General features: G+C 37.4%; 2 protein-coding genes across 6 annotated transcripts in view; one reads left to right on the plus strand and one right to left on the minus strand.

The window, feature by feature from the left end:
* Nucleotides 1–2,352: 2,352 nt before the first annotated feature.
* Nucleotides 2,353–4,626, minus strand: rpl19 (ribosomal protein L19). The gene is made up of 6 exons (XM_019076752.2): nt 4,532–4,626; nt 3,545–3,651; nt 3,326–3,448; nt 3,011–3,131; nt 2,717–2,827; nt 2,353–2,545 (listed from the first exon to the last, which is right to left on the minus strand). Exons 1-6 carry the CDS (start codon nt 4,534–4,536, stop codon nt 2,422–2,424), a joined length of 591 nt encoding a protein of 196 aa, XP_018932297.1. The 5' UTR covers nt 4,537–4,626; the 3' UTR covers nt 2,353–2,421.
* A 1,471-nt stretch (nt 4,627–6,097) lies between these two features.
* LOC109059552 (voltage-dependent L-type calcium channel subunit beta-1-like) overlaps nt 6,098–19,905 on the plus strand; it is a 41,909-nt gene continuing 28,101 nt past the window's right edge. For all 5 annotated transcript variants that reach the window (XM_042720504.1, XM_042720505.1, XM_042720506.1 and 2 more), the window contains exons 1-2: nt 6,098–6,379; nt 12,930–13,016. In XM_042720504.1, the coding sequence (XP_042576438.1) occupies nt 6,287–6,379; nt 12,930–13,016 (180 nt within the window). In that variant the 5' untranslated portion in view covers nt 6,098–6,286. The remainder of the gene's footprint in view (nt 6,380–12,929; nt 13,017–19,905) is intronic.

The following is a 19,905-nucleotide window of genomic DNA, read 5'->3' on the forward strand; positions in this document are numbered from 1 at the left end:
AATTACCAGTAGAGACCAACAGGCACCGTTACAGTTATCATTAAAACCAGTACAATTTCCATTATAACCAGTAAAATCAGTACAAATTTTGTGATTGGTTTCTATTTTTCTTTTTTTTTTCAGCAGGGTAATTTGGTATTGCTCAGTAATGCATTGCTTTGACGTTTGAAATAGTTCCATGACAACACTGAAAGTACCACAACAGCTTTTATTGTTATTTATTTCATCTGACTTGATTGCATTAGTTTTTCGTTTAAAAACTCATAGGCAGTTGTATTTCAGTGTATTAAATTACTATGTCATGTAGGCCCTTTTATTATTATTATTATTTAATTTTTAAATTGTTCTGTGAGTATTTCAAACTTATTTTGAAGGCAAAACACCACAGGCAAAACCATGTTTCTTCATGCACTAGTCAGTTATTAGTTATTCTGGACCATATCTGCACTGAGCCAGAAATCTCCATTTCAGTAGCACTTGCTTTACAGTTATATTCTTGTCTATATTATGAAAGTTTTACAGAGGTTTCAAATAACAATAAGCTGATTTATGTAATACTGTATTCCTAAAAATATGGCATATTTTTTCTGGTTGTGTGCAGTATTATTTTAATGCTACTCTATTTTTAATAATACATTTCCAAAATCCCCTCTGTAAAAACTTTTAATGCTTATATGTGAACAAAATGAAGCAATAATTTTGAATCTGGCTTTATCCAATGTTCAGATTAGTGTTCAAAATAATTGCAAATGTGTGCATATTTAATTAGTGCCTCATTTACATATTTAAAGGTAACATTTCAGAAAACTTGCAATGCAAAACTGTCTTAAAGTACTGTGATTAATCAACTGGGTAAACATGGTGATATCTTAGTTCAAATTTAAATCCTTAATCAACTGCAGTGTTTTGCTTATTTAGTGTTTAATAATAATAATACATTTTATTTATAATGCGCTTTTCTAGAACCCAAATGTGCATCTTTGGTCACATAGGTCTTAGAAATGCATGGACAGCCAAAGGCCTGGTGATTGCATTATTCATTACGCTAACATTCTGTGCAATTTGTTTTTGGCAAGTAGTCTTTATCATTTAGTTTTTAATGATATCATACAGTGCTGACACTAAAAATCAATTTAAGGTTTTTATTAGGCATTTCTGTTCACTGTTGTCTCATTACTATTTAATTTCCAAATATAACTGCCTACTTCAACAAAACCATGTATTGCTGTTAATGCAGGAGGAAAGCAAAACACCAGAAACTAAAAGAGGTCCCCTACAGCTCAGTGGAAGAGGGAGCAGACACTTTAACACTGAAAACAACATAAAAACACCATGAATCAACGCTGTACTTGTTTCCTTTAGCAGAATTTATACTGCTATTTTTAGAGATCTGCTCGACTCAGATTAATAAAGTGCCCCTATTATGGATTTTTGAAAACTACCTTTTATGCAGTGTGTAACAGCTCTAAGAGAATGAAGACATGCTGCAAAGGTTTAAATCTGAAAGTGCACCGTGTATAAAGTTATTGTCTCTCAAAAGAAAGAGTCGACTCTGAATCATTGAAACGAGTCGTTTTTAAAACAAATCCCAAGCCATTTCATGTTGACATCAACATGAAACATTAGCATATTGCCTGCCCACTTGTTGGTCTTTTCAAGTTGGTTTGAATGAAAATTGATAATTTTTTCTTTTGGAGCAGTAAAAATATTGTTTCCCCGGTATGCTGTACACAAAGCAGCACTGCGCTCACAAACTCAGTTTTATCAGGCATTACAGGCTCATGATGAAATGAAAATGAGACCAATCGACCAATCACAGCAGTTTACCATCACACAAAGGAGGGGTTTGGAAAAATGAATCATTTGGGAGTCTTTGCGCAAATAAGGTAAAAGTAAATTCATATAAGAAAATGAAAGTGTTTTTTGACCTTGCATGTAAACCTGTTGTTGGGGAAAACCTTTCATTGCCCATAATAGGGGCACTTTAAACTCTTGACAATTGGTTTAGTTCTGTAATTCTTTAAAATGGTCATAATCTCCTGGTATTTTCAGCTTACCTTTTTTAAATGACTAAGGTCATTCTGTTGGTGTTCAGAGCCTTAGTTTAGACAGATGCAGTGTCATTTCTTATGCTGGGAGCCTGCTGAAATGATTAATCTGAAAAAGGTTAAACTCTCAGGGGCAGCAGTGCTGTAACATGATTCTGTTAAAAAAAAAAAGTGCCATTTGGAAATTGTGCTCCTTTGACATTGTTTGACAATATTTTCTAAAGCTTCTTATCTTGTGTTGCCCCTAAAAATGACCCATCTGCCTGCATAAACATCCATAAACACACTCTGGAGACCAAAAAGCTGTAGCAAAGTGTATTTATTATCACTTAGGTGAGCTGAAGAACATTTGGTGCAGGAAAAGACGAAAATCTTATTTCTTGGTCTCTTCTTCCTTGGAAAGAGTTTTAATGAGTTCCTCTTTCTTAGCCTGCTGTCTCTCCTCACGACGTTTACGTGCCTCACGGGTCTTGGTACGACGAGCCTCTGCCTGATCACTGCAGGGGGAAGGGACACAGATTAGCACCGCTCTTTACAGCAGAGTCACACCATGTTTGATCACATTTACAGCTAACAGAATATTCCACTAATTTCAGACGATTTGATATGAAGCATCTGGGCAGTGTATTGATGTGGTGCACACTAGGTAATGTTATTTAGACACTTACGACAAGAGCTTCTTGCGGGCCTTGTCTGCCTTGAGCTTGTGAATGTGCTCCATCAGGATACGTTTGTTCTTGAACACGTTACCCTTTGCCCTCAGATACAAGCTGTGGTACCTGATGGAGAAACAGAATTGTTATACATTTATGGATCCAGAATTTCAGATGGTATGTTCACTAAATTGTTAGTAACAAAAAAGAGATCTTGCCAAATCAATTTGTTCACAATATCAGTTATAAAATCCTGCTGTACAATTACTGAGCATCACTGCATAAAACTTAAAATGAAAACGAGCTCACATGTGCCTGTCGATCTTCTTGGCCTCTCTGTAACGTCTCAGAAGTCGTCGCAGAATACGCATACGTCTCATCCAGCACAGCTTCTCTGGCATACGAGCATTAGCCGTACCCTTTCTCTTACCTGCAAGCATATACAGCCAATCACAACACAGCCAGAAAGTATGAATGCCCACTTTTTACTGCCGTGGATTCCAGAACTATATTTTTCCCCATTAATTCGTCAAAGAATGCATAAAGTTACACTTTGGATTGACATGATTCCTGTTCTCATGGCAATAGCAACTAATAACCAAATGCCATTAAACTAGTACACACCAACGCCCATATGACGACCCTTCCGCCGTGCCAGGGTATTCTTGCGGCATCGAGCACGAGAGTGAACGGTTACAGGCTTCTTGATGATCAGCCCATCCTTCACCAACTTGCGAATCTGCTGCCCTAAAAGATTTAAAGGAAGATAATTAGTACTCCATGGCAAAAACTGTGTTAGCACCAATGCAGAGAAGAATACCGAAGGAGATCCTAATTACTTACGAGAATTGGCATTGGCAATCTCATTGGTTTCATTTGGGTCAAGCCACACTTTCTTCTTGCCACAGCGCAAAACGCTGGACGCCAACCTCTTCTGAAGCCTGAGCATGCTGGAGGGGGAAAAAAAAGAAAAAAAAAAGAAAAAAAAAAAAGGGAGTTTTAGATCGTCACATAAAATTTTTGACATGCAGTACAAAATTTACAGTTTCATAAATTTAACAACTGAAATACTCGTTTATTTATCCATGGACTGCAACATAATATGCACTACTGCCTAACAAGTCGTCTTTCCTTTCTATGAACTAATGCCACCGCATTAGGTTTACACAAGTAATTGCATTTAAATCCAAAGCGATTTATAAATGAGGACAATGGAAGCAATCAAAATCAACAAAAGAGCAATGATATGCAAGTGCAAGTACAAGTCTCAGTTAGCTTAGCTTAACACAGTACACGTAGCAAGGGTATTTTTTTTTTTATGTAAACCTAACATAAAATAGACCGGGCATCTTACTCAAATCTAGCAAAATATGGAACGATGAGGCCAAATGGTCTTCCACCTGCCCCTGTGTTTAGGACAGGCAGGCCGCCGAAGTGACCCTAGTCTATATACGGGGCATGTCTGAGCATGTTGAGCACGTTTGCTAACGTTACACACCATATAGACTTTTACAGCCTCCGATTAACAAAAATACCACATAATAATGTAAAAGAAACGCACATTACAACAAAGTACCACATAATGATGAACGTTTGGTAGAAACCTTTTATTGTGTACAATGTATTAGAATCCAGACGTTACGACGAATGCTAATATCAAGACGCAACATGGCGATTATTCGCATATAGCACCATTAAACCATAACTCGTCTTCAGACGTCTCATTTACTGTTTATTAAAAAGTGTACAGAACATCTACCTCAAGAAAGAACGTCTATCTCAGTTAGATTCTTGAGAAAAATCGAGTATTACACGTGTGAAGACATTTACCTCATGGCTGCTACTCGGCGGAAGTTGAAAGAGGCTGTTAATGCCGGAGACGTTGCGATTATAGGGTTATATTCCGGCGAGGAGGGGGGCGATCACTACACAAGAAATCAATGGCTTCGAGATTGCTACAAAATTAGATGGTTATGACAAATGGTTTAAATGTATTTATTCGATGTGCATTCAGTACATTAAACAACTCTATTATAACTTCATCGAGTAAGAGTATTAATATACATATAAAGCACAAAACTCCTGCCTCGGCAACAGGAATGGTACGGCCCACAAATGATGCTGCTGGGAACTGTAGGCTGTGGTTTTTGTAGGCTAGTTTTTTTAATGCTGTTTCTGAAAAGCCCACACGAGGACAGCGTTTTACCTGTTGAAAGAAGAGATGGTGCAGTGAATTCCTGTTTGACATAGATTGGTGATGTAATAATAAATGCAAAGTGCTTTTATTAGAAGAATTAATGAGAATGTGCAAATAACCAGAACAGAGGCATACTGTAGTCTGGGCAGCTTCCGTCTTGATTACTGGTTATTTGAATATTCTCAGTCTGTTTACTCGTTTTTTATTCGTCTTTGGCTGTTGAATGAATAAGAGGGCAATTCAGGAAACCAAGTAATGAATAAGAGGGCAATTCAGGAAACCAAGTAGGTTAGCATAATAGGAATACAGATTAGATATATATGATTAACACATAAGAGGGCAATTCAGGAAACCAAGTAGGTAGTCTAAGAGGGCAATTCAGGAAACCAGACATATGGACCGTTGGGGACACCCCGTTCTAATGAAAAGGTTTGACTACTTTAGTAATTTCCATGAAAAAATTAATAAAGACTCATCACCAAAAAACAATGACTTGTTCATACACTAGCCTATATGGGCAAAAGTATTGGGACACCCCCTTCTTTAGAACAGAAAAAGCACTCCCAAAACTGTAGCAGCAAAGATGGAAACATAATTCATGTTTTTAAAAATGGCATTTCCATCTATCTCTGTTGCAACAGTTTCGGAAGTGTCTAAAATGACTGTACCTATATGTACAAGTCATTGGTGTTTGGAGATGAGTTTTTGGCTCAAGGTCTGCATTTAAAGTCACACCAGAGGTGTTCAGCTGGGATTTCTTCCACACTGACTGAATCAATAATTTTTTAAAACATTTCCTTATACACAGAGGCATTGTCATGTTAGAATAGAAAAGGGTCCTGTCCAAACTGTTGCTATAAAATTAGAAACACATAATTATTTATATACTTTAGAAATTACTGAAGTAGTCAAACCTGTTAATTAGAAGGGGGTGTCCCAATACTTTTGTGTATAAAAACAGCAACATTTGCCTATTGTTATTCTTCTTAATATAGAGAATCGATGGGTGTGGTCATTTATCGTTCATATGGAGCAGCAATGCGCCGATGCCATTATGCACAGTAGAGTGGGGAGTGGAGCAGCCATCGTCCATCTCATAGTAATTTCGCTTCGATCAACCAATCGGTGCGAAGACAGCCGACTAGCCCCGCCCCCTCCCTATCTGATTGATTGATAAGCGAAGGAGGGCGGGGCTTGTCTCTCCGCTGAACAGCTGGAGACTAGGCTCGTTGAATTTGCAAAGCGCAGTGACAAGCCATCTGCAAGCCACAGGAAGGAGGAAAACCACCTTCGTCTCTTTTATTTCACCTTTAATTATTTTACAATGCATAATAAACTGAAAGCAGGCTCTACGTGAAACAATAAAACCGAATTTTAAGTTTAAATTAATGGTACAGGAGGGTATTATGTCCAGGACGCCTTCCACCTCAACCCAGGAAATCCAAATGGACATGTTTGACCACCACGGCTCTCACGCTCAGGTAAGAGAGACACTGTACTGCTCATAGACAAGTGCATGCAACCAGTGAAACACAAAATACAGCCCGCCGCCCGCTGTTTAAGAATGACTGAGTGAAAATCACAGATTGTGTTTACGGCGAGGATTAGTCGTTATCAGCCGTAGCTCGAGTAGTGGTTACTTGGCAACAAGACGGCATCTTTGTGCTCGCCACAAGGGCTTTTAAAAGTGCGCCGCGAGGAAACAAGCGAACTGAAAGTTGTTTGTGTGTGAGCCAAGTTGTTTTGAACACAGATATTTGTTTGGGTATAAAGTGCATTTCCTCCGGTAATTAGTGAGATAACATTATTTCATCACCTCTAGACAGCTGGCCTAGAGTCTTGCATTTTTTTTTTGTGACGGTCTGTTCTGTTGATAAGTTATAAACCATCACTGTTAAACAAGAAATCGCTTTTTTTTTTAAAGTACGTCTGATAATTAGAGTAGAGCTGATCTCACGAGCCGTTTAGCGTTAAAGTTGATTAAAAGTGGTGTCTGACACACTGAGTGCTGGAAAGATGATGACAACATAAACTATAAAAACGTGATGTAATCACATAGCTCTTCCACCGTGGGGATTTTTACCTCAAACCACGCCCACATGGATGTATCATATACATTTACCAGACTATCTATCTGTCTATCTATCTCTTTCTGCAGCAAGTGTGCAAAATTACCATTTGCTGCCAAAAAAAAGTAACAAAAATGCCCCAAACAGCTTCCCGATCACATTTTAGTTGCATTTAGTTCTTCTCACAAGTTTACACATCAATTGCATAATATGCTAAATGTTTAAATATATATATATATATATTAGTGCTGTCAAATGATTAATGACGATTAATCACATCCAAAATAAAAGTTTTTGTTTACATAATATATGCGTGTAAACTGTGTATATATGCTGTGTATATTTATTATGTATATATAATTACAAACACATGCATGTATACATTTAAGAAAAATATGTTATGTTTATATATTAAATATATTTATATATAATATAAAATATAAGAATATAAATATATAAATGTATATACATGTAAATATTTTCAAAATATTTACTGTATGTGTGTGTATTTATATATATATTATAAATATACACAGTACACACACATATAGTATGTAAACAAAAACTTTATTTTGGATGCGATTAAACGGGATTAATCATCTGACAGCACTAATATATATATTATATATTATATATATATATTATATATTATATAATTATTATATAATTGTTAACGAGTCCCTTGTTTGCCCTGAGCAGTTCTTCAGAAAAAAAATCCTCCAGCTCCGGCACATTCTTTTGTTTTCCTGCATCTTGTAAATACTTGACCCCTTTATCAGTGACTGTAGGATTTTGAGATCCGTATTTTCTGATGCCTCACTTTGGCTCTGCCCTGTTCTCTGTTTGTGAATTGTTTCGGAGGACGGTTGATGTATGAACGTACACCTGTTCCATACAGGCCACTCAATCATCCTGTTCAGCACGTCTTATTACTGCGTGTGTTGTGTGGATGGATGTTTCGGTAGTGTTTCTGATGGCTAGGGCTGTATTTATATAAGGGTCTTTATATAATGTGGTAGTGTGAATGTGTGTGACCTGTGCTGTGGAGAGGTGCTCTTTCTGAATCATGTCTATAGATGAGGAGGCGGAGTGTTGAGAAGCGAGTGTGTATGTGTGTGAGAGCAAACCGGTCGAGTACAGAAAAAAGTGCATTTCCTAGTTTTGTTGAATTTTTGTTCAGAATAAGACCGTAAGTGGGTATTTAATGTAGTTTTTAATTGGATTGATATCATTAGCCATACATGGTCAATTAAGGACACTGTGTTTGATCTTCATTAAGTCTCTTCTCTTCTCTTCTCTTCTCTTCTCTCTATGTGATGAACTATGGTGACGTGTAACTCTTAAATCCTTCCCTCTGAACCATGGCACAGCTTTTCCTCCTTAATTACCTAATTAGTTTCAGAGGCTGTTTGTCAACAGGAAATCTCTCATCACCATAGCAATACATCCCTCCTCCCTCCCATGACATTTTGCTGGCCTTTCTCAGATCTGGTTTTGCAGTATATGAGCATCTCCAGCCTCTCACAAACCTTCCACACATTAAACAATTCATGGTGTTTAAAGATGGTTGTTCGATTAAAACATTAAATGTTGTCAGTCCTGTGTTTGAGTCCTTAATACGGTTATGTTCACACACATTGCAATCCCAAAAACTGACAGTGTTAACGTAGCCTGTGTGTGAACGTAACCGTATTAAGGACTCAGATACAGGACTGACAACCGTATTCCGCTGCTGTGTGAACGTGGCCTTATGTCTTGGATGCTGTATTGGGTAAAAGTAGCCTACAGGTTGTGGATAAAATACAAGAAGGTTATTTTCAATGTTATTATTGTGAACTAAAACTGTTGTAGCTATTGAAATAAAGATTAAAGGGGTCATATGATGCGATTTCAACTTTTCCTTTCTCTTTGGAGTGTTACAAGCTCTGGGTGAATAAAGAAGATCTGTAAAGTTGCAAAGACTAAAGTCTCAAACCCAAAGAGATATTCTTTATAAAAAAGTTAACACTCGTCCACGACCCCCTGAAATGGCTCGTTCTAACACACCCCCACATCTCTACGTCAGTATGTGGGAAGATTTGCATAACGCCGCCCAAATGTTCACGCAAAGAAAGAAGGTGTAACTTTTATTCTTGTTGTAGTATTGTTGTCGCCGTCGCCATGTCATATAGACGCTGTGTGTTTAACTGTGAAAGCGAAACTACTTTGTTTGGCCTTCCAAAAGAGTATGATATCCGCTTCGTCATGCCTGGAGCTGATCTGTGCTGGTCGCTGAGGAAATACATCAACGTGGCACTGTGAACCTCAGAATGAGCTTTCCAGCCCAGGGTCATCACATGTCATCTCTGCTCACTCAAGCTGGCTGCAGCTCACTCTAGGCCTTCGGCCTCTGCTCACTCAAGCCGGCCAAGGCGCACTCTAGGCCTCCGCCCTCTGCTCACTCAAGGCCGCGGTGTGTGATGCTGTTTCGCTGAGAAAGCGAAACTACTTTGTTTGGCCTTCCAAAAGAAGCCACGACTAGAAATCATGTTTACATCGCGTTTATAATGGGTTTTATGTTTATGTCTCATCGCTCCGGGCCGGACAAGGCATCACAATATGTTAAGAGGCGTGACATTTCCATCACACGCTTGAGGCATTCGGCCAATCACAACGCACTGGATAGCTGGCCAATCACAGCACACCTCGCTTTTCAGAATGAATAGCTTTGTAAAAATCTACGTATTTCAGAAGGCGGGGCATAGAGGAGCAACAATAATAACCTTATACCGCATTAACACATTCCATTACACCAAATGCACAAAATAATGTTCTTTTTGGCAGCATATGACCCCTTTAAATAAAATAAAACATAAATAGAACATGCTGCAACTTAAGCTTAAAAATTTTTATGAAAAATGGAAATGTTACCTTGTTACCTACATTTATTAAAACATTCACACCTAGTGTTCAAATTGAGAAGTCTCTTCTGCTCAGCATGGCTGCCTTTATTTGTACAGTAAAAAATACATGCCCGGTTCAAAGTCTCAAAAATGGCCAAAAAATATTATTTTACTACCTTATTCATTTTAAGTTAAATTGTGCTTTGTTGGTATAATGTCTGCTAGAATGTTTAAAAAAATGTTCAGTGTTAAGTAAATATTTTTACATTTTTGTTTTGTAATTGATTTTTTATTTGAAAGCAGGACAAAACAGTAAAAACCCATTTTGGCAACTAACTTGCAATGGTGGGGAAAAAATGGCAAAATAGGCCTACATGTGGGGGGGGGGGTGTAAAAAAAAAAGTGTTTGGTATTCGGCCTTCGGCCCAGTGTTTCATTTTATTTGGCTTCGGACAAGAATTTTCATTTCGGTGCATCCCTATTGTTTTTTTGAGGCTTTGCTCATGTTTCACATGAGAATCCAACTAGGGCTGCACGATTAATCAAATGTGATTGTCATGCACATCTCGTCAGTAAAGCCGGTTCTGTGATTAGTAGTAAATCTCCATCACCTGCTTTCAGATGGAGCAGCATTTGCTACACAGAGACAACAATCTCTGACAACTACGGCTGTCTGACAACTATGGTGTAAAAAATGCTGCTCCATCTGAAAGCAGGTGAAAATACCACATTTAATAACATGTTTTTACTCCAAACTCATTTCACAACGTCAGTCGGGTGTTTGAAATAAATCCTTCTGTGAGATGATGTGGCTTCTTGCACAGAATAAGGCATGCAACATATTTCATAGTATTCTAAGCAGTGATAAAGGCTATGTCGATTAGCATTGCATTATAGATATACTTTATTATAATAAAAATTATAATAAGACAAACTCAGATAAACCATATATTGCTGTAGTCGTGTGATTATTAGGCACGTTGAATCAATTTATAGAGTGGCGGAACTATGACATCAGAACCCGGAAGAGTAACTCGAGTAAAAAATGTCTGTGATGTTATGTTCATTTTTGAAAACGTATGTTTTTAATAAGTAACTAGATAAGAACGTTTGTGCTGTGAGTGTGAGTGAGAAGTAAATGTATTTTTAACTTAATGTTAATATATGGTTTTGATTGTACTGTTAAGTTTTTATAACAAAATGTAAATGTATCGTCAAGTTATGATTACCACATTACCACAGGCATAGTTTATTTTACGGGCATTTGGAAATTGAGTAAAATAAATGCGGGGCGTATTTGGAGTTTTCGCGCGAGAGCGCCCTCTGGGCGGGGAGCTGAGCCCCCAGGGTTTTTTCTAGGTGACCGTTATTGTAGAATGTTTAGCCTTACTGTGCGTGCACACCGCCGCCGGCGAGAGTGTCTTAAAGTGGCCGGAAAGTCATTCATTTTCAATGTGAGCCAGTGGTGAGCTCCGGCGAGCCGCAACGCTTCTTGGATGATGAGAGCGTTGAGGAGAGTTGAAGTCAGGTCAACTTTTTTGGTAATGACCTATGACGCGGTTGGGCGGCAACCAGTCGGAATGCAGAAGCCTTAAACTTTTAATATATTGTTAAAGTTTACATTTTATGTCTGCATTATTTTAAGCATTTATTTACTGGGAATGGTGCAAACAAGCAAATTATGCACAGCAAGACCAGGATTGTGCCTTAAGGAACTAAATTGGGTTAACTGATTTTATATTTACTTCAATAATATTGAAATGCATTATCTAAGGTAAAGAAGTACTTCTTGTGTATGGCATATGCCACAGTCACTTGCAATGCTCAGTTATCCCTTTTTTGTGACCATAATGTCTATTATGAACCTTTTATGATGATGCAATAGCAATGCAGACAGTGCGGTTCTGTCCTTCTGTTCGGTTTTAAATGAATGTTTTATGATTTCACTGGCACTCATAGAAGCAAGACCTTGGGAAATTACCAATATTGGGAAAGATATGGCATTGTGGTTTTATTTATGCAATAGTTTCCAGTAAGCTTGCAACTGGTTTGTGTCTGTAATCATAATATTTTGCAGTCATTGAGTCATGTTTTCTGTGTGTTCCCAAAATCAACTACATGGCAAAAGAATTTGTCTGACTTTGCATTAGTCTGATTTTATACATTTTATTTCCTTAACCGCAAAAAGCATTTCATATTATATTTGAGATAATCAAGCACAAAATTATTACACAACACCTTTCAGATGTTCTTCCCCTTGAAGCAATTATGTCACTGTTAACTGTCTGGACCCTGTATGACCCCTAGATAATAACTTTACAATCTCATTTAGATGTGTTTAATTTTTTTTTCCTTTAAAGTGCTTTATCACATCCAAACTTTAAGCAAGTAATTCATAGTTCTAGGTCTAAACCCTTTCAAAACATTGATCTGTCTGTTTGCGCATCCTAACCAGCCTGACATATAGCAACACTGGATGAACCAATAGTGTGAGTTTGGGGCAGGACTACCTGTTTGTCAAACGAGTGTCATACAAGGTCATACAATTTGACGACAATCCTTATTTGACAGACTTTTGCAGATTTCTCTTTAAACTAAAACTGTCTGCTGGTTGTTGTAGTTGATTGCCACATGGAAAGGGGAAGGAGTTGTGGGTTTCAGGTGTAGAAAAAATGGTTTTGCCTGCATTTATATCAGAACGCTTGTGTGCATCACTGTGAATGCTGGTTTTGAACATATATTACAGTGTTGCCTTATCCATCAGGGTCTTTTAGTGCCATCAAACCCAATTAGCCGCCTTCTGATCTCCATGGCAACGGAGTCTGGCGCCTATGAATGACACATAGAGGGCCCTGCTGAGGGCAGCCAGGCCATTGGCCAATGTTAAGGCCAATCAGATTACTGAATCCCAGAGAACACTGGCAGACATGAGTAATTATGGGTAATCATATCTGGACACAGAGACAGGGCCCAGAATCACTATTGTGTGTGTGTTTTTGTGTTCACTACTATGGAGTATTGTGTGTGTGTGTGTGTGTGTGAGTGAGTGCTAATTTCTTTCTCTCTCTCTCATATTTCAGGGGAAGTATGCAAAGAGGAAGAGCCGTTTCAAACGTTCAGATGGCAGCACCTCCTCAGACACAACCTCTAACAGCTTCGTTCGACAGGTAAGACCCCCAAATGTCTTGTGTCTGTCACTCTTGGCTCTGTCTCAGAAGTCATTGTAAGGTATAATTCCCCTTTTTTGAACCATCATGCACAATGAAATTTAGTTTTCATTTTAAAACCGTTACATGCCAACTTATAGCTGCATAGACAGTAGTTCCAGTCATTCCCATACCAGCCTTTCTTGTGCTGACAGTGTGAGGTCAGAGGCACTGGCCTGTAGTTTCTGCTGTTGGTCTGTGGGTGTTTGTGCACTTCTTCTCCTTTTCATTGGAACATCTCTATTCTTTGTGTCTGCAGGATGCAGTTCAGCAATTCTTTTTGTTGTTTCATTTTATTTCAAGATTTATTTTAAAATGGGAACAAACAAATATGTTGTTCAGAGATACATAAGCGCACAGTGGGTATGTTTGAAATAGTATACTAACATAAATACAGTTCTATTTTTGCAGTACAGTATGCAGTATATTGTCTGTTACGCAAGTTTTTCTTCATGCATGGTATACTTACTACATTTGCAAAAGTACATGTCATATTAATTTATCTGTATTGCTTGGTATTCAAAAGTTTGGGGTTGGTAAGATTTTATTTTAATATTTTTAATCTCTTAAATCTCTTTAATCTTTTATGCTCCAGAAACATTACTTATTTTTTAGCAATGTTAAAAACAGTTCTGCCTCTTAATATTTTTGCTGAAATTGTGATGCACTGTTTAAAAGAACAGCATTTGTCTAAATCCTTTGTAAAGTTTTAAATGTCTTTGATCAATTTAATGCATTTATTGAGCATTCATTTCCATTAAAAATATTTTTACTACCAACCAACCTTCGAAAAATAGTATATTTCAATCAATATAGGATAACTGTGCATGCCTATTTCTACTATTTTTACTCCTGAAGTTCATTTATAAAAACAGAAATTAATTAATTTATGATTTGATATCTCTGTTAAATTGGATCTTTAGCAAATCTCAAAATGAAAATCCATTTGTCATACTACTTTATAATGTTGTGAATTCTAAATTCAGTTGTAACTTTTAAAACAATTGATTTTTTTTAGTGCTGTCAAGCGATTAATCAATACTACTTTATAATGTTGTTATTTTTATATTCGGTTGTTAGTTTTATTATTTTTGATTTTAATCGATGAATCGGTTTATGTACTTATATTTTTAGTTTTGCCCATTTTTCCCCCAAGTAAATTATTAACAAAGGGTCTTTATCATTCAACATAGACTTTTTAGAGATTTTAACCATTTTGCATTGTCATATCCTCATCAAGAAACATACCTGGAGTTGTGTTTTATTATGTGTTAGTTATCCTTTGTCGAACTCTTCTGCAATCAAAACACTGACCCATACATACTCTAGCAAATTTCACAAGGAGGTTTCAAATAATGTTTTCACCATGGCAGTCCTTAGGGCTCCTAAAGTAGTTTAACATCCCGAACAAAGCTTATTAAGGAATCTTTCAGAACATATCACGAAGAATAAGAATAAAACAGAATTAAAATTGCAGTAAATTGCATTTTATTTTATTTTTTCCTGTAAACACACAGCTTATACCTGGGAAAAAAGCTTTATAGCTTATGCAGTGAAATTGTAAACAATCCTTCCAATAAAGTGCCAATGGCATGAAACCTGAATGGAGCTCACATTTTAAAGTAAAATTTAAAGTAAAATCCATCAGAAGGTTGTCCAGAAAAAAAATTGGACACACACAAAAAACCAGCTGTGTGAAAAAGAGCAGTGAATGCTTAGAAAAAAGTGCATTTCAAATACATTTAAACATTAACCTCTCTCATTCAGTCATGCTGCAAGACTGAATTATGAACTGGTAAACGACAAAGCTTTAAATGTTAATTGTTAAAAAGCAATGTTATCAGCTTTTACGACTAAACATTTGCAAACAACATTGTACTGCAGAATCTACACAAATAAGTCTTTGCACACTGTGATTTTCATCGGTTTTAAATATGTAGTGGTCCTTATAACAGTGCAAAATTCTAAAATGTAATAAAGCGATAAAATGTGAACAAAACAGCTTATGCCTGAACTGACAGGAATTCGACCTACCTGTGGGAAATGAGGCAGAACACTATTCACTCATTATTTGAGAAAAACTTTGCATTGCAGTGCAAAAAGGTCAACATGTCCAAATGTTCAGGGCTTAACAGTTAGGCTTGCTCTCTTTTTGCTCCCACACTTTGGATGACTTCGTCCGATTAGGTTTATCTTCCGCTTTTTTCTTTTTCTTACTCGAGCTTACTTCACTGCCGCCTGCCTCACTCATCACGCTGAATGCTGCAGAGAGACGCTGTGCGGGAAGCACGTGACATAAAACGAGGCCAGCTATTGGCTATTCGCTACTTCTCCTGCTGTACTGGCTGAGTAAAACCTCCGGTGGCTCATTACTGCCACACTCTGGTCACCGCAGATTTAAAATATGCACGAAATGAGCCGCTTAAGGCAAATAAAAATTATTTAGCAACGAATCGATTACTAAATTAGTTGACAACTGTTTTAATAATCGATTTTAATCGATTAAATCGATTAGTTGTTTCAGCTCTAAGCGATTAATCACGATTAATCACATCCAAAATAAAAGTTTTTGTTTACATAATATATTTATGTGTACTGTGTTTATTTATTATGTATATATAAATACACGCGCATACAGTATATATTTTGGAAATATGTACATGCATACAAATTTATTTATTTAAATTATTATATTTTATAATAAATAAATATATTTAATATATAAACATAACACATTTTTCTTAAATATATACATGCATGTGTTTGTATTTACATATACATAATAAATATACACAGTACACACACATATACTATGTAATCTAAAACTTTTATTTTGGATGGGATTAATCACGATTAATTGTTTGACAGCACTAATTTTTTTGTTTGTTTGTTTTTTAATTATTTAGATAAAAAACCATGGAGTATTAATATGAGCCATGTATCATTTATCGGACATGGAAATAATTATCGGCTTCTCATTTTGGTCTGAATTTTAATATTCTTGCAACCCTTAATGTAATCAGGTCCTGTAAGGCAGTATGTAATACATAGTATCAAGTTTTTCTTTTTCTTCCCCTCATGTCCATTTGACATTTTAAGGAAGGTTACTGTGTTACGCTGAAATGTGTTCTACTTTCCCAAAGCCCTCCTAGTAGCCCCTGCTGAACGACATTTGCCCATCCACAAGGGGTTTCGTGCTAAAGTACCTCCTCCTTGCCTGCCAGCAGGGGGATCTTTACACCCCCCACCCCCCCAAAGCATACTGGAAAGGTTGACTCCCGCCAATTCTTCTTACTTAGACTCAGAAACTTGTGTACCTTAAAAGATGAAGATATTTAATTCTCCTGTAAGGACATACCTTAGAAGATTCATGAATATTTATGATCATATAGTATGTTTCCACATGTGTCTGCCCCCTCTTTGGCAGCCGAAAGTATAAAAACCTGTGTAGGCCTTGGTCTCATACACACCCACGCATATACACAATATGAACAAATATACACACACACATACACGATTGTGCTCTTATACTAGCCAGGTTTCCATGGCGACAGGGCCCCGAATCTTCCCGCAGCATGCTGCACAGTCGGAAGAGGAGGAGGCAAATGGATTAGTGTGCTTGTGTATATAGGTGCGTGCGTGCGTGCGTTTTGTGTGTGGGGGGGGGGGGGGGGGTCGGGGGCTGGGGGGGGTAGCGTACACGCCGATGTGTTGATTGCTGACAAAAATGTGTGCTCGCAACCAGCCGGGGTCATGTATACGTCCCACTGTCAGACATGCGCACACGTACACACACACACACACACACACACACACACACAGTATTGTGTTGTGAGTCAAGGGGTGTGGCTCTCAAGCCAGTGTGTATTAGGATGAGGCCTCTGCATAATTGACTCCCATATCCCCGCGGGCTCTCCTGATGGATCACTTTCTAATTTTCCCATTAGTTTGGGTGCCATTAGATCAGACTTCCATGGTTTTGGCGCTGAGGTTGAGTGCTTCTTGGCTCTCTGAGGGCCGGCTGGTGTGTTTGATCATGACTTCAAATGGCAGCTGCACAACAGAACATCCCCTCACATTTCCCTTTATGCCACAGTCACACCTGATGCCACACAAAAGCCGCTGCATGCTATCTGCTTCAGTGCGTGTGTGTGTGTGTGTGTTTGCACATGTTTGCGCGAGTTGTTTACTGGGTTTGTTTGTCTAGGTCATATCTGTTTTGTCTGTAGTAGCACTTTTATATTTATCTCTATGGTTTTATTGCTGGATAAATGCAAGCATGGACAAATATAAAAGCGCATCATGCAGGAAGTGTATGAAAGGGGATAAGGAAGATTTATAGCATGTTTTTATGTCTTGAGTCAGGTTTAAAGAGGATGTATTATGAATTTTCCCGAGGTCCATTCATTAAGTTGTGTTTTTTTTTATTATCATATTTTAGTTTTACATTACTTCTTTCCACCTTCTCTCTGTACCTGATAATTAAATGGTCTGTTTTTGCAACTGCACTCTTAAAGGTATAGTTCACCCAAAATTGAAAATTTGCAGAAAATTTTTACCCTCAGGCCATCCAAGATGTAGATGAGCTTGTTTCTTTCTTCGAACAGATTTGGAGAAATTTAGCATTACATCACTTGCTCAGCAGTGGATCCTCTGTAGTGAATGGGTGCCGTCAGAATGAGAGTCCAAACAGCTGATGGAAACATCACAATAATACACAACACTCCTGTGCATGAATTAACTGTTGAAGTGAAAGTTTTATGTTAACTATTCCTTTAAAGGGGTCATAAACTGCCTTTGTTTTTTATTTTGTACTGTTCTCTGAGGTACACTTACAATGTTATCAAGATATTTACAGCAAAAACTTTGATTATAGGCTATTTTCTGTCCTGTTTTATTCCCCCCCTCATGTGAACGCTTCATTTGAATAGGCGTGGTGGATTGTAAACTCAGAAGTAAACGCACACTGCTATGATTTGTTAATAGTTGTGTGTTTGACAGCCTACATTCCTCACAGATGGACTCTGCTGTGATTAGGTCAAAACCACATAAATACTCAGTACATATCAAACGTTCTGTAAGAGGAGACAAAGCAATAGTGATCACGCAATGAAAACAGTTACTCAAACTTACTGTCAGATCCAATATAGTCAGCACAGCATGATCTTTTAATTTCAATCTTTTTGCAAATCCTGTGTCAAATTGTTTGTAAACGAAATCTGCGGTAAAATGAAATGAACAAAGGACTAAGTTCTTACTGATGCGGTCTGGCACTTCATCAGTTCATCAAATGAAGTTCATCATTTAGTTTCAGCACAGACCTGCTTTTGCTGCTCTTGTCATTTACACTATGTGCTCAAATCAGTGGGCGGGGCTAAAGCAGTGATGTAGAAGCAGGTGTTGATCTTCTGCGGAGGTGGTGTTTAACCACACTATTACATCATAGAGTAGAACATTCTACATTTTGGCAGATTGGCTTCAGTATAAGCTGTTTTAAGACTAACGGCAAAGCTTTGAGTTCTGAAACTTACAGGATGTTTTATAACACATTGACCTCTTATAAATTTTGATTTCTTAAATCATGACTCCTTTAAGAAATATGCCCCTTTAAAAGTTAAATATAATTTTTGTTTTAAGTTCCAATATTTACTGTATGTTTTAATATTATATCAAGCTCTTTTGTTTTTTAAAAAAAACTTTATTCTTCATTATATGTTTTTAATAATGGATACACACACATGCATATCCAAAATTAATTTTTTCCTGTGTTCTCATTGAGCCTTAAAGGCTAGAGAACATAACAAAGATGGTGACAGTCAGAGGGTGCGTTACATTCGACCCCAAGTGGACTGCAAAGTGGACTTCACAGGGTATTCTGCCATTTTAAGTGAGATTCCATTCCGAAGGGAGTGAACCTGTTCGAAGGGCACTGCGAACAGCATAGGGAATAAGGGAACATTGATACATCACTTCACAGGAAGTGGAGAGGGAAAATCACCCAAATGTCATTGCACACCACGTCACCAGTAAAATGTTGTTATTATACAAATTAGAGTATTTATGAATGGTTATGTTACATATTGCTGAGGTTATGTTTCATATTGTATTGTATGAATAGGTGAAACTAAGTAAAACCAGGGAGAAAGAGCTGAGGCTCTGTAATTTTTTATTTTACTTTATTTACGTTACTTCAGGAGAGTTAACTTTGAGGCTGTGCTTATTTATTTATTTATTCGTTTTCTTTGTACTTTATTTACTGGTGCATTGCATTTGCATTTGCATTGATTCATTGAGTAGATACTTTAAGTGACATGTTTGTTCAGCTGACAACAGTGGCGGCTCCAGGATTTTTTTTGGGGGGGTGCTAAGGAGTGGCTTAACAGTTCAGGGTTTGGGGGGGCAGGTTGGCTGGGGTGTTGTTGTTGGGGTGCTTTGGGGGAGCTCCAGCTATCTAAATAGCATGCAAATTCAGCTATCTTGTGTTTTTTATATACAGCAGCTTTGCAAAGACAATTTTTTTTCCCTGTGTATGTGTGTTATTAAAATTCTTATGTGACTGTGTTATTTGTGTGTTTTTTTTAATTTATCGTATGACACTGTCAAATTAATACAATTTATGAACGCACATAGAAAAGAGAGAAAGTAGGGATTTTTTTATTTTTTCATTGTTTTCTTTTCTTTTCTTTTCTTTACACATCTGTTTAGTCATTTTTTCTGACCATCAAGTGTCAGTCACTCTCAATGCCAACTGGGAGGAAAACATGGTAAATTCGAACCATTTTTTACAGTAGATAAAGTGCCGACAATTCATACAACTATTTCCACACAGTGGCATAGCGGACGGGCACGC

Source organism: Cyprinus carpio, chromosome B3 (genome assembly GCF_018340385.1).
Source record: "Cyprinus carpio isolate SPL01 chromosome B3, ASM1834038v1, whole genome shotgun sequence".
NCBI lineage: Eukaryota > Metazoa > Chordata > Actinopteri > Cypriniformes > Cyprinidae > Cyprinus > Cyprinus carpio.